Genomic DNA, 14,983 nt, shown 5'->3' with positions numbered 1-14,983 from the left:
TGACTGAGCCCCCAGGTGCCCCAGATCTGGGATCAGTATCATTCTCAAGGTTATTTTTCATCTCCTGACTTGGGCACTTCCCTGGCTGTTAAAAACTCTGGGGAAGCCGAAGCCAGGGTCTGCACACACTGCTGCTCCCCGACAAACCCTTCCCAGTGTGCACTGGGCACACGGGCATGGAAGCGCAGACGGTGACAACCCCATGCACTGCGGGTTTGACTGGGCTCCTCTTCCCAGCGCCCCGTAAAATCTGCTGCGTGCAGTCACTAGATCGAGAGGCAAGAAAGCTAAAAGGCTGTGAGCACACTGCAAAGTCCAACACGAAATGCTATTGCCATCTCTTTTAGATAACCTCCTCACACTTTACTTAAAAAGGATTTTTCCAAGTCATTTTCTTTGAAAACATAGTATTAAATGTTTCTATAAAACTCTATCAGAGAGAGAGAATCAATGTAAGATCATTTTCCTTTATTGGAAATTACTGTCATTATCTAGCATCTTTAAATGTTTAACCTTGAGTCCTTTCATTTTAAACGTAATTTTTTTAAATGAAAGGGTTCTTAGGCTTCAGACTTATTACCAAATTACAGTTTAAAATGGGAAACATGGGTGGAGCATCTGGGTGGCTCAGTGGGTTAAAGCATCCAACTCTTGGTTTCAGCTCAGGTTATGACCTCAGGGTCGTGAGATCGAGCCTCATGTTGGGCTTTGGGCTCAGTGGGTATTCTGCTAGAGATTCTCTCCCTCTCCCACTAAAATAAATAAATAAGTCTTTAAATAAAAAGGTGAAAAATAATCTGGTTTCTCTAAATGCTTTTGGGGGTGAAATTTCTCTAAGTACAGAAAATACACGTATTTCCTCTGGTGCAATGTCTGTTCTTATTCTTCACTCATTTATAGACCCAAATGTCTCGCTTTTTTTCTTGCCGAACTGCTTCTTTAATTTTCCGCACGTAACTTTCACCGCTACTTTAAGGCCCCAAGAGCGGTCTTCTCCCCGCCCTCAGTGACACGAGGCTCACTTGCCAGTCCTACTCTGCATTCGCTGCAACATTTATCTTTACTCTTCCGGCCGGGGTGCATGTGAAATTTTCTAATTTTCTCATTCTTGCCCCTAACACCCAGCAAACAGCTAATATTGTTTCTTTTAAGCCGCTGGCAAGTGTAGACTCCACTCACAGATTGGGAGTTTCCATCCCGTCTTCGAAACCCTGCCCCTGCATGCAGTGGCTGCCAGCCTCCCATCCACCAGCAAACCTCGTAAAGTTCCCAGGGACCCCCGAAGCTGTGCATGGGAAATGACAGAAACCAGCTGACGCCAGCCCCTCCGGACACCCACAGTACAGTGTCTTCTCTCCCTCTCAACCTCTCTCCCCTCGCCAGGCTAGAAACTGGCTTCCCCCCTACCAGGGCACCACCACTGCTCAGGAAACGGTCTGCACAACCCTCTCCGTGGTGCTCACTGCGTCTCCCTTCCTGAGTCACAAGGACCGACCTGAGCAAGGACGGTGCCCTCGGCCTCCGCTACCACTTCTTGGCGGGCTGCTGCCGACCTCACCCGCCCACAGTCCTCAGTCCGGCCTCCAGAACGCTCCCACTCCGCAGCACCCGCCGGCTTTCTCGTGGGAGAGAACTCGTTCCTCCTGTCACAGTGCTCCCGGCCCCTCTGCTGGGCTGTCCTGATGGGGACCATGCAGTGCCGTGAGGGTGCGGCGCACGGTGACCTCAGACATGCCCCCGTCACCCTGATGCGGGTCACTGTCAAGGCCCTACCCTCATGTTCACCCAATGAAGCAGACATGGCCAGGACGCCTCGAGAAAACTCCTGCGGTGCCAGTGGCTCCGTGGGTGAAGCGTCCGCCTTCAGCTCAGGTCATGATCCCACCATCGGTCCTGGGATCGAGCCCCGCATCAGGCTCTCTACTCAGCGGGGAGCCTGCTTCCTCCTCTCTCTCTACCTGCCTCTCTGCCTACTTGTGATCTCTGCCTGTCAAATAAATAAATAAAATCTTAAAAAAAAAAAAAAGGAAAAGAAAAGAAAACGGAGCGCACGTAAGCCACACACGTCTAGTTGCACCTCAGAACCCCGTTCCCGGCCACACCGCCAGGATAGAGGCGCACGACAGTGGCGTCTCACAGGCTCACAGAGCAGTGAACTGTCCCCTCGATCCGCCCCGACGGCGCGTCAGCCGGAGAGAAGGCGCATTCGCGTCAGCGCTCTCTCCCCGGACTCTGCACCCTTCCTCGAGCAGAGGCGGCATGACCCGACCTCCTCGCTCCAGGTCTGCCCGTGCATCGCGCCCCGCTGGGCTCCTGGGACCAGCTCCGCGAGTGACTGGCGCCGCCCTTGCGAACCTGCAGCTGAGGGGAGCGGGCTCCCCTCGTGCGGCGCCGCGCCCCACTGTTCGGACCGTGGGCCGTCGGGAACGCAGCTGCTCGGACCGCTCCAGGCAGGTGCTCTGCGGGCGCTTGTCCAACGCTGTGGCTTGGCTCAGCCGCTGTGGCTGCGCCTCCCGCCGGGAGCACAGGAGCCGCGCCCGCGCGCATCCCCGCCGGCACCCCTCGCCTGCTTCCGGGAGCGTGTCTGCGGCGCTACCCAGGCAGCGTGACCTGGTATGTCACGCTTGGTTCTGCAGAGCCGCGGCGGGCGGGCTGTCGGCGCCACGCTCCGCCCTCCCTGCCACCCCATACCTGCAGCGCGGGAGAGCGACGCCACGCCTCTGCGTTCGGGCATCCACGGCCGCTGGTCGCTGGCCGCAGTGTGCGGAAACGCACCGCAGGCCTGTCACCGCCCAGCCCGGCCTTCCCTGGCGGCGGGTTTCCGCATGAGACAGTCACGACCGACTGCCGCAAGCCGCACCCTCCACACGCGCTCTGGAGCGCCACCCGCGACCGACGGCCACGCGGCAGCAGTGTCCCCTTGGTGGCCCGGCACGTCCGTTCCTCCCACGCCCGGGCCCGGCCACCCTCACAGGGGCGGCGGCTCCCGACCCGGCATCCCCGCGGGCAGCGCCCCTGCCCTCCCTCTCTGCAGTCGCCTGTTCTACTGGCCGCTTGCCTCTGCTCCCCTCGGGCCTGAAGCGTGAACGTCCCCTCGACCCGACCACACACACCCCGCGTCTGCCGCCGTCCTCATGCCGCCCCTCAGCTGCCTCCCCCATGGCCAGTGGCCACCGCATGCCGCCCAGGCTCCCGTCCACTCCTCCAGCAGCCTCGGCCCATGGCCCACGGCCCATGACGCACCAGGGGACCCAGCGACGGCCGGACAGACGGCCAAAACCTCAGCAGACAGCGGCTCTGCAGCCTGGGGCAGACGGGGCCGCTCGGGCATCCGCGCCCCACGGACACGGTCCGCACCAGCCGCCTGCGGGAGACGCCTGCTTCCCTCAGTGCTGCCACAGAAGGAGCAAGCCATGTCCCTCCCCGGGACACCCACCAGGGGGCACGCGCACCGCGGGGGCCCCGTTCCCGGTGGCTGTCCCCTCACTAGTCCATCTCCCCAGACCCGCGCATCTCACAGGCCACTGGGCCCCGCTATGACCCAGTCCCCGTGGCAGAGCCTTCACACCCGCCCTCCTCGGACGCAGACAGGAGCCCCTCTCCCCGCGATGCAGCACCGCCGTGACATGCAGACCACAGCAGGGCACCAAGTCAGAGGCCACAGCTCTCCTCAGGAAACACTGACTGCCAACACACTCAGCGAGGAAATGCGTGGGCTCCAGCACACAAAACAAGGCCAAAGTCCAGAGAGACTGCGCATCAACACATGGATCCAGCCTAACCTCTGGCTCGTAAAGTGGGTTTTAAATGGGGACACATCTTTGGATAAAAATATTCAGCGTCACCACATCTCAGGCACAGCAGGACTGGGCGCTTTCCAGAGCTTCCAACACGCAGTGCACATCTCATCTGACCCTGCCGGTCACTGACGAGGTGGGCAGGACGTTCCCTGCTTAGCAGCTGGTCTAGGGAAAAAGTTAGGAGCTGCCCATGGTCTAAGAATGAAGATGAGAAACATAAATTTTTTTTTTAAAGATTTTATTTACTTATTTGACAGAGAGAGATCACAAGTAGACAGAGAGGCAGGCAGAGAGAGAGAGGGAAGCAGGCTCCCCGCTGAGCAGAGAGCCCAATGCGGGACTCGATCCCAGGACTCCGAGATCATGACCTGAGCCGAAGGCAGCGGCTTAACCCACTGAGCCACCCAGGCGCCCCAAGATGAGAAATATAAATTTTAAAACCAGGTGTGGTTACTCCTATGCTCTCTGTAGTACCAATGAGTCACCTAATACCTTAGAAATTATCTCAGTTACAAGAGCTGTACTCACGTCAAGTATCACCCAGCAACTTGTCTCTAGTTTGGGACATCAGGATTCTCAAAAAGAGTTGAAGACGAAGTAGTAAATATTTTTATATGATCTCTATTCCTCCTGTTGTTCTAAACAAACTAATACAAGGCCATGTGCATAATGAACACAGTGAACATCACTGAGAACTACATCTTTCTTACTGACCTTGGAAACCTCAGTGACAGGCCACCACATTAGCAAACGTAAAAGTAAAACTTGATAAACTTACCATTTGGGTGCCAGATCTCTGTAATGAATTTCATTTTAGGAGGCCGGAGGGGATAATCTTTTGGGAAAGTGAGATGAGCCTTAAAAACACCACCTTCACTGGAAGAAAAAAAAAACAAGTTCTTTCCTGTAAGTTCCCGCATAACAAAGGACAATTATCAGACAAACATGAAGCCATGTGCAAGTGCTGACACTAGAAATGAACTGAATTAATAATCTGGATCTCAAGCAGATCACCGACTCACACACTCACACCTGCTATCTCACCGGACTCCCACCCAGCCAGGAAAATGAAAGAAACAGTTGCCTGGAAACAGGCGGCTGTATCAGGTCACATGACTGCTGTGCTAACAACCTTTATCAAGTCCCATGGCACTTACATCAAAGTCCAGAGGCTTAAGTTGCCCGTCAGCTCTCCCTGCTGACCTCCAACCACCACCATTCCCCCCATTCCAGGCCGTCTTCTCTGCTCTTCAAGCACAATAAGCTCTTTTTCACTCAGAACGTAAACACATTTTGTTTGTTCCCTGTGTGGAAAGAGGTGCTGACCTTCCACTCATCCATTCATTTATTCATCTCATCATTTAATAAATATTTATTCAGCCTCTACACGTCAGACACTAGCAGTGAATGAGGTATAAGGTCTCTCAAAAAGTTTGTATTCCAGTGACTTTCCAAAGCAGTGCCGTCCAATGCAGCTTTCTGCGTACTGAAGACGTCCCGAGTCATACTGTCCAAGGTGGTAGCCACAAGGTCCTTGAAACAGGGCTGGTGCAACTGAGGAACTCAACTTTTAATTTTTAAAAAAGATGTATTTATTTATTTGAGACCGAGAGAGAAAGTGCTTATGCAGGGAAGGGGAAGGGGGAGAGAAAGAATCTCAAGCAGACTCCCTACTGAGCACAGTAATGTGGGGCTTGAACTCATGACCCTGAGATCATGACCTGAGCCAAAACCAAGAGCCAGTCACTCAACCAAATGCACTACCCAGATGCCGTTGAATTTTTAATTTTATGTAATTTAATAGCACATATGGCCAGTAACTGCTATATTCGTGCAGTCTTAGGTCAGTGCCACTTAGGAACTGTACTTGAAGAACTGTCAAAGCAGTACCAGTCATACTGTGTCAACAACAAACACCAATGAGATCAAGTCAGCCTCATGGGGCATATGACTGAGTTCCTGCGTTATGTCAGTACTAACCATTTCCTAAGCCTGAAATACCCTTCTCCCCTTGTCCTCATTTACAATTCAGCTTTGGGGCCCCTCAGTGGCTCCGCAGAGTTGGTTAAGCATCGGCCTTTGGCTCAAATCATGATTCCAGGGTTCTGGGATCGCGCCCCACATCAGGCTCCCTGCTCAGCAGGGAGTCTGCTTCTCCCTCTCCCATTGCTCCTCCCCTGCTCTGCTCGCTCACTGGCTCATAGGAGTAAGATCTTACAGAGAGAGACTCAGCTTCAATGTTACCTCTTGAGATATCACTGGATTACCTAGTCCGAACTCTCTGCGGTGCCCCTGCCACACTGACCCCCTCCATTTCTTTACTCCAACACCTATTTGCACACCCTGTTCTCATACTGTTCCGTGTGCTGCACTCCTTCAGAGCAGGGCCATGTGAGTGTGTTTGTTTCAGATCCACTGAGAAGGACAATTCTGGCTCCTCAAATGGCTTTCATTCACTGAACAAAGAACACCGATTACCTGCCTGTGTGAGGAACTCTTTTATGTAAAATAATAAAACAGAGAAGACATTAGAGATGCTTGGTTTCGAGCACTTACCATTTTGGTAACAGAAGAAAGTATCAAGCAAAATACCACTGACAGCCCCTGGAATGGTCTGGGTGATCTAGTACTAAATGTTTAAACAGCCACGTGTCTATAGGATAAGCCCATTTGTCCTTACAAAGGGAAAATGGGGGAGTGCGCCTACACAACACAGAGAGAAAACCACCTGCAGACACAACCCCAGTACACAGCAGTGGTTTTTTTCTGGGGCGCGGGATTATGGACATCTTTTCCTTTCTGCTTTGTACATTTCAACACAGAATTCTAAGCACAAGTAAGTATTAATTTTTATTGCCTTTTTCTGAGCATAAAGGATTTGGGGGGAGGGGGATTTAAAAACAGAGAGGCAGATCATTAATACCAAATACCTCTCGATACCTAGGGAAGGCCAATGGGCTCCCAGCACACAGGGTTATCGTGGTAACACAATCGTGATAAAAGCAACAGGAGGCCACAGAGGGTCAACGAGAGAATGGGGTGTCAAGGACAAGCATCACGAGCAAGACAATCTGAAAAGTCTGACAGTTTAAGGAACAGGGTAACTAACTAGATGGGGAAAGAGCACAAGGGGAAGACTTTAAAAAGGAGGGGAAAATCCTATCTGTTTACAAGGAGATGGGAAGGTGCTGGCAGAAAGACTAGAGACACTAGAAAAAGCAGAACTGAGCCATCAGAAGAGGAAAGAAAGTAAGGGGAGCAAGGGGCCTCACCAAGAAAAAGAACATCTTTTCCTTTTGCACTGGAAAAAGGAGAGAATAAATGTGGTACAGATATCCAGGGGTAAAATGGAAGAAAATGGACAAACTTTATGCCTGCTATATGGCCTCCATTTCGTAACTTACACAGTGATTTACTGGAGAGGCTCTGAGAGGCACATACCACACCACCCATCACCCCTGCTACCCTGACTACGCGGATTAATGCCTGATGGGCCCGGGGAACGTTAACTGTGTGGACTCCATTTTCAAACTGGGGGTGAATTACTAACCAGTCTTTTTAACAAATAAAAATCCCAAAGAGGGGCGCCTAGGGGGCTCAGTGGGTTAAAGACTCTGCCTTCAGCTCAGGTCATGATCTCAGGTCCTGGGATCGAGCGCCGCATCAGGCTCTCTGCTCAGCGGGGAGCCTGCTTCCCCTCTCTCTCTGTCTGCCTCTCTGCCTACTTGTGATCTCTGTCAAATTTGAAATTAAAAAAGAAAAAAAAAATCCAGCAGAAAACATGGCGCTACAGTGTGGCTTATTTCATCTGCACGCATGTTTCTACTCACTATAACATACACCCATGATCTCCATCGAGTCACGATGTGGAATGTTTATGATTGTGGGCTGTGGCGAAAAAAAGCCACAAACATAGAAAACAGCTAAGAATCTGTGTGAAAGGACCTCAAGAGAGCCTCCTACAGGCCCTCACACTCCATCCACTGGGAAGGCTACTCCACGCAGGAAATCGCCTTCCTCGGTCCCCTCGTCTCGGTTGAAAAGACCCACTTTGTAGCAGCCGACTGGAATCCCTGTCCTGATAAACCGTCTCCGTCTCTTAAATTATCTTCAATCTTTAAAGCATCAAATTTCTTAACCGATGCATCTCAAAAGGTGTAAAAGCACATGGTTTTCCCTCTGTCCGCAGTACCCTCCCCACTCTGGACCAAGCACGTTATTCCTTCCAGTTTTTTTCCTATGGTTGGGCTCCTTCTCTCTCAGTTGGGCCATCCTGCCTGTTCCCCTGAAACCGAGCTCCGGGATCCTGGCCTGCGGGAGCAAACTGCCTGTGAAGAGCCAAATCAGCAAAGAGGGGCACGAACCCCGAGGACGGGGACACCGTCACCCGAACGTTAACACATCGTACAGTCACTACATTTCAAACACGCAAAGACAGCACTGCGATGAGTCAAATTGACAACCTATGACAAAGCATCTGGGAACTGAAAATACGCCCATTACACACACAGTCTCATCACACGTACGAATCGTACACCTACCGGCAGGAGGGTAAAGAGCAGTAAAACCAAAAAAGGGTCACATTTGAAGAGACTGAGAAAGCTAAGCCTGGTTCAGCTTTCTTCCACGAGCCTCACTATTTTTATGTTGAACTGCGAAAATCTAACCTGGACCAGATCCTGTCATTCCATTCTGCCAGAGCCCACCCTTCCGTCGCATTTACTCGACTTCAATGCCACGCCGTACGCTGCCATCTGAACTTCTGCTCGATACTGTTCTCATGGAAATGTTCCTGGTGATCCCTGTTTCTTGTCCGCTTCACCTGGCGCGTTTCTCCATGTACTACCACACTCGTGACTACCATAGTCGTTCTGCTACTACATGCAGGACACCAAACATCCCTAACCCTTCCTGGCACAGGTTTCTGCCCTAAACCCAAAGCTGCTAAGACCCAGCTGAAGCCATCGTTCAAAGTCCCGCAGCTAAGGCAGGTGGTGGGGTTGGGGAACTGCGCGGAGCCCCCAGCCCGCGTTCTGAAGCCCAAACAGGAAGGGCCGGGGTGTTGACGCCGCAGCCTGTGTGTGCAGCAGTGCTCACCAGACAGCGTGCGGGGCCCGTGTGCCCACGTCGGAAGGACAATTGTAAAGGGACTCTTGACTGTAATATCATTCCCACAGTCTGGGGAAGCGACTCTACATCTTCTGCATGTACTCAAGGAAAGGCAATACAACGAAATGCACACAATCTTCATATTCTTCAGTTTCCCACACCCTGGCCAGCAGTGAGGGACAAAGGAAACCACACTTCCCGAACAGACTGGCCGTTGAGATGAGAGAAGAAAAAGCAATAGAAGATGGTGCGCGTTCACCATTCATGAAGATTTTATGAAATTTACAATGACATGGTGGTTTCCGAGTGTCCTGAACTTCCTTGGAAAACGTGCTGCTGCTCTTGCCTGAAATGTCTGGTCCGTGGACACTGCCCGGTCATCGCAGGCTGGACGCAGCGGACATGCACACCAGTTTCGGCTTCCACAGGCAGACAACCCAAGGAGTCCGTTCTCCACGGATGATGGGGCAGAGCAGTCACGAACCTCAATGCCATGTAGTGACAAACGGACCGGCTGCACTCACGCTCGTGGCCAGGCTCCGTGTCCCAGGAATGCTGGAATACCTGGGTTCTTGATCACCTGAACAGAAAAGGGCACAGTGCCCTCTAGTGACTACATGAAGGCTAACGACACCCCAGAAAGGACACAACTGCTTTCCAAGAAGGTTTGCACATGAGTAATTCTTGCTACCACTACAGAAATGGCCTAACTACTAAGTGGTGACTTCATTAGCTGGGTCTGGGTTCCATCTAAGCCCACACTCGCTTTAACTGATTTACACCTGGGGTCTGCGTGCCCGTGCCCAGAAGACCCCTCCACCAACTGCAACACGGCCTCGCTCTCTCCACGCTGCTAGAGTACCAGAACACCAGTAACTTCCTTCCTGCTAAACCAACACACACCATAAAATACTGGATTCCTGGCACTTTCAGGGAGCTTACTTCCAAACACACTTTCCTCTCTATCCACCCCCCTCGGAGACCCCCTCTCTGCACACACTCTCCTTCTCTCCCCACAGGCACCCCCAGCTCCCAGCCCATCTTTTTCACTAGAGACAAACTTTGAGGATAACAGTGTTAAGAGCAGATTTTTGTTGCAGAAATAAAATGCAAGTAAGGTGAAGGAAAATGAAATCCATGATCCCAAAATTAGGGTACCTGGGTTGTATGCTAGAACCCTAACTGGTGACTCCTGTTCTCAACAGTTGTGCTCTGTCCTCAGGACCAAAGACTAACCCAAACTCTTCAGCAGTGTTTATGAACTTTGAGTAGCCCCCTCCACTCCCTGCCCAGCCTAATTTCCTGACATCCTGTGTGCTCGCCTCACTTCTTGGCCACACCACGACCCAGAGCTCCCCTGGGAAACGCTGCAGCTCAGTCACTGCCCCCACGTCTCCCCACCTCTGCCAGAACACCTCTCCGGTTCACTCTGACCTCGCTGCTACTAGTTCCAAATCCTTTCCACTGCAGAACTGGTCTCTCCCAACTGCAGCCACTTCATTCATCTCACCAGTTACTGGGTGGCAGTGAGCAAGACTGCCACACAGGAGGCAAGAGCCAGTCAGCCGCAGAGCTCCTGCTGCACACAACACACACCACACTAGGAAGAAGTGTTGCTTGCAGCCAAAAGCCTCCTAACTCTTAAGTTCCCACTTCAGATGGATCATCCTCTGGCACAAGGCTGATCCATCCCAAACCTGCCACACCCCCAGTGAGTGCCCCTCTCCACCACGGCCATCAGCAGTCAAGTGACCGTGTGGTGACGTGTCTGCTCTCTGCAGTCAGGGACAACACTGAGCTGGTATCAAGTCACGCTCCCAGCGTCCAACGTAAGACCTCTAGAAAACGACTGAGTGAGATGTATGAGCAGTGTAAGTGCTGGTGTGATGCTCTATTTTTCAATCATTCTAAGTAGAAAATTGCCCAAGGGATGGCCTAGACTCAGTAAATATTAAATAATAAATCTTAAACCTCTTGTTTTGAGAGCTTTAAAAAAACAATCTCAGGGCGCCTGGGTGGCTCAGTGGGTTAAAGCCTCTGCCTTCAGCTCTGGGTCATGATCCCAGGGTCCTGGGATCCAGCTCCGCATCTGGCTCTCTGCTCAGCAGGGAGCCTGCTTCCTCCTCTCCCTCTATCTGCCTCTCTGCCTACTTGTGATCTCTGTCAATAAATAAAATCTTAAAAAAAAAAAAAAAAACCAATCCCATAACTTCCATCACACTTGGATTTCAGAGATATTAACAAGAAGGAATCATGTCCAGGTTATTCCGGACGACGGTTACAATGTCTGTCAACTGCCATAAGGCCTCATTACTCACAGGGCATTCACCGTGCATGTGGCATGGAGTTCAGCTCCCGCCCAACAGTCCCATCTGAAGGACTGTGCAAGTGGCTGCCAGCCGTCTCCTTGGGAAGCCCACACTCCAGAGGGCCCGCCACAAAGGCTTCTGCCATGCACATCTCACACCGGCAGCTGGCACTTTGTAAAGATAAACTGAAGGCCAGAAATAGTTTTTAGTTGGCAGAAAGAATGGACTATCCGTCAGTACAGGGAGTGCTGAAATGTGGTTCTTTTTGGTGACGGTGAAGGTACACATCAAATACAGGGGAGATGTGCCACCACGGCACAAGAAAGTGTGAGAATTCTGGGAGGCCCTTAGAGATGGAGCGTGGCCTGGAAGCCCAACTAACCCTCCAGACAGTCACCAGTTCAGAAGAATTCCTCCTGTTATCCCCTGTCGACAGCAGGGGTAGGTAACAAGATTCTGTCACTGGACTGTCACTGTGTCTTCTAAATAAACCTTCACGCAGTGTGATTAGCTTGAACACCTGAACTTCATCAGGCTTATAAACCAGGTTATTTGTACAGTTTTACGTGCAAAATTTAGTGAAAAATTTGCTTTAAAATAATTACATTAAGGTTGTGGGGGATACCTCAAAGACGGTTTTCAATGGCTACTGTTATCTACCGAAACAAACACCACGGAATGACCAAACTGAGTTATTTTAGTTTTCAACAATCAGCAATACAAACATTGCACTGAGAAATACATCAGAAAAAAATTCTGGGGGTGCCTGGGTGGCTCAGTGGGTTAAAGCCTCTGCCTTCGGTTCGGGTCATGATCCCAGGGTTCTGGGATCGAGCCCCACATCCGGCTCTCTGCTCAGCAGGGAGCTTGCTTCCTCCTCTCTCTGCCTGCCTCTCTGCCTACTTGTGATCTGTCTGTCAAATAAATAAATAAAATCTTAAAAAAAAAAAAAAAGAAAGAAACCAGGGAAATAAGTGTGACTGACTTCTTAAAAAAAAAAAAAAATCTGATTGGAAATAATCATGACAAAACATGAGTCACCTTCCAGATGACAGAAAACCCAAAGTCCACACCATAGCTCGCCCTGTTTGTCCTGTGGCAGCCTGCCCTGGTACCAAGTAGCCAGAATTTTCTTTTCCATCAGGTAGGTATGACTATGGTGGGCAGGGCTTCCCCATCTCTGAACATCTAAGATGAAACTACCGTGGGGTGCCTGGGTGGTTCAGTGGCTTAAGCCGCTGCCTTCGGCTCAGGTCATGGTCCCAGGGTCCTGGGATGGAGTCTCACATCGGGCTCTCTGCTCAGCAGGGGGCCTGCTTCCCTTCCTCTCTCTCTGCCTGCCTCTCTGCCTACTTGTAAATCACTCTCTGTCAAATAAATAAATAAAATCTTTAAAAAAAAAAAAAAAAAAAGAAAGAAAGAAAAACTACTGTAACCGAATCGTTGCCTGCTTAGCGCCACAGAGGACCAGAGCTGAGTGAACAAGTGCAGTCCCCAAGAAACTCCGCTACACATCGGCCCCTCCGTTGTGGGGCCCAGTGGTGAGTGAGAAGGTCACTGCATTCTGTGCCATGCCGCCGCTTCCAGAAACAATATGGAGCTTATACTAGTCACTAACACAGTTGGGAACAACCCATCTTCTAGAACACTATTCCTAACTTTCAGTCAGTCTGCAAAACTCCAGAGCAGGAAGTAAGGCTGTGGCTTTTGAATCTAAACCATGGGACAGGACACTGAAGACATCGCGCCGCTCTCTCCAGCTCTTGGACTCCACTGCACTCTGTTGGCTGACTTTGCATAGGTAATGAGGGCTAATTCAAAGAGATTAGCCGTGACCATCACAGTTACGAACTGGGAGAAAGTAAACATCAGTTCTCATCAGTGCTCTGTGGGGACCCAATTCAAGCAGTGCTCCAAGTGATGACCTTGAGAGTCTCGGCCTGCAGACATACCGTGTGCAACCGTGTTCCATATGAGTCTCCCAGGTGTAACACTGTGCTTTAATTAGACTGACAACGAGCTGGCAGTGGTAAAGACGGCTCTTTGAAATGACAATGTTCCCTTTGCAGGGGAGAAACATTTTAATAAAGACTTTCCTTCTAACCCCATCCTGCCAAAATTAACCCAATACCCAAGCAACAAGCAAAAAGTACATTATTTATACATACGTTCACCTTAAAAATAGCTTTTCTGTAATAAATGTATTCTAGGTATTAAGAATATCTGAATTTTTGAAACTGTCATATATTTAAGAAAGCAACAGGTTTTAGACACTAGAATTTCAGAACAGAAAAAAAAAGCAGAACACAAAAACCCTAGACATGATCATTTAGCACAAACGATTTCACCTAAACACAGCCATTTTGCCTGCTTTAAAAAATAATTTCACTTCAGTTTACCAAAGCAGTTTCCATCTGAATTAATTAAGAGAGCTACTTTAGTGTCTGTTCCATGGTACTTACTAAAGTGTGTCAGGGGGACCAATGATAAGGACTTCCCACCGGTAAAGATCATTGTCATCTATTAAACCTGCTGAAAAGCCTTCCACTGGATTTTTGTTGAGTTCTGTGGAAAAAAAAAATTTTTTTGATCAAAACTTTTAGGCATATAATTTTCACTCGACAGATAAATTACAGAACCTGAATATACATGATATAAAGTGCAAACCGTTCAGCAAATATACCTGGGTCTAGAAGCAAAACACTACCTGATGGCTGGAACATTCCCATTTCTGCACCAGAGGGCCCCAGTGGGGCAGCAAACTGTGCAGATCACATTCAGACCCCTCTCCCTTGCACGGTTGTTTCCAGCTGGGCCCTTAGCATCCCAGGGAGCCCTGCGGTGGTAGATGGAGCTAGTTCAGACCCAGATACTCAGGCACACCCCTCGCAGACTGTGCCCGCGACTAACCCCAACCAGCACCCCAGTCATTCTTCCACTGTGGTCTTCAGGGCACACTCTCAGAAGCACCAGCCGAGGCCCTAATACCCTTCTGTGGGAATTCACCTAAGTTAGCCAACCTTCGTTTATGCCAGCGCGCATCCGTGTGACAAGCCCTCTGTCACCTTTGGGACACACAGCTACAGCTGGTGTTCAGGTGGGGCTCGGCAGACTCCATACTCCACACACATGGGGAGAGCAGAATCCCCAGGACTCGCCCGTGTGTGCTGACCCCGATGCCAGCCAAACTCCCAGCACACAGGACCGGCTTAATGGTAACAACCAGAGATGCGCCCAGAGGGCTCCATCTTGATCTCAGGGGCCTGGGTTCGAGCCCCACATGGGGTGTACAGAATGGGTTTTGAAGAAGACGACGGAGGAGTAGGAAGAGGAGGGGGAGGGAGGGGGAGAAGGAAGAGGAAGATAACAACAGCTAGAGCCTATAGGAATGGCAGTGGCATCATGACTGTTTTCTCTTCCAGAGAGAGGGTGCTGTGGCGCGGATGGAAAATGATGGAAGCAGAGGGCCAGTGAGGTGGTGGCAGCATGGGGGGAGGGACGGTGGGTGGGGGACGGGGACCCAACAAGGGAGCTTACTGGATCAGGTCAGGAGTGCCATCTGACAGTTCCTAGACATATAGCGCTTAATAACGACCTACTGATGATGGGTATTATGAACAGACTTATCTAAACAGCTGTTTAATGAGGCATAATTGACACTCAGTGAATTGTACGTATTTAAATTGGAAAATCTGATACATATTAATCCACATACACTCCTGCAAAGTAGTAACACTAACACTGCGGTAACCAAGCACACACACT

The 14,983-nt window shown here is 50.6% G+C and overlaps 1 protein-coding gene across 1 annotated transcript in view; it reads right to left on the bottom strand.

Annotated features, from left to right (window-relative positions):
- The window catches only part of UBE2G1 (ubiquitin conjugating enzyme E2 G1), a 98,078-nt gene that overhangs the window by 19,483 nt on the left and 63,612 nt on the right, over positions 1-14,983 (bottom strand). The window contains 2 exon segments of the mRNA XM_059378600.1: positions 4,579-4,676; positions 13,681-13,783. Of these exon segments, the coding sequence (XP_059234583.1) occupies positions 4,579-4,676; positions 13,681-13,783 (201 nt within the window).

The sequence above is a fragment of the Mustela nigripes genome, chromosome 16 (assembly GCF_022355385.1).
Source record: "Mustela nigripes isolate SB6536 chromosome 16, MUSNIG.SB6536, whole genome shotgun sequence".
NCBI classification, from domain to species: domain Eukaryota; kingdom Metazoa; phylum Chordata; class Mammalia; order Carnivora; family Mustelidae; genus Mustela; species Mustela nigripes.
Note: the sequence above shows the minus strand (reverse complement) of the source record. Positions and strands in the feature narration are given on the sequence as shown.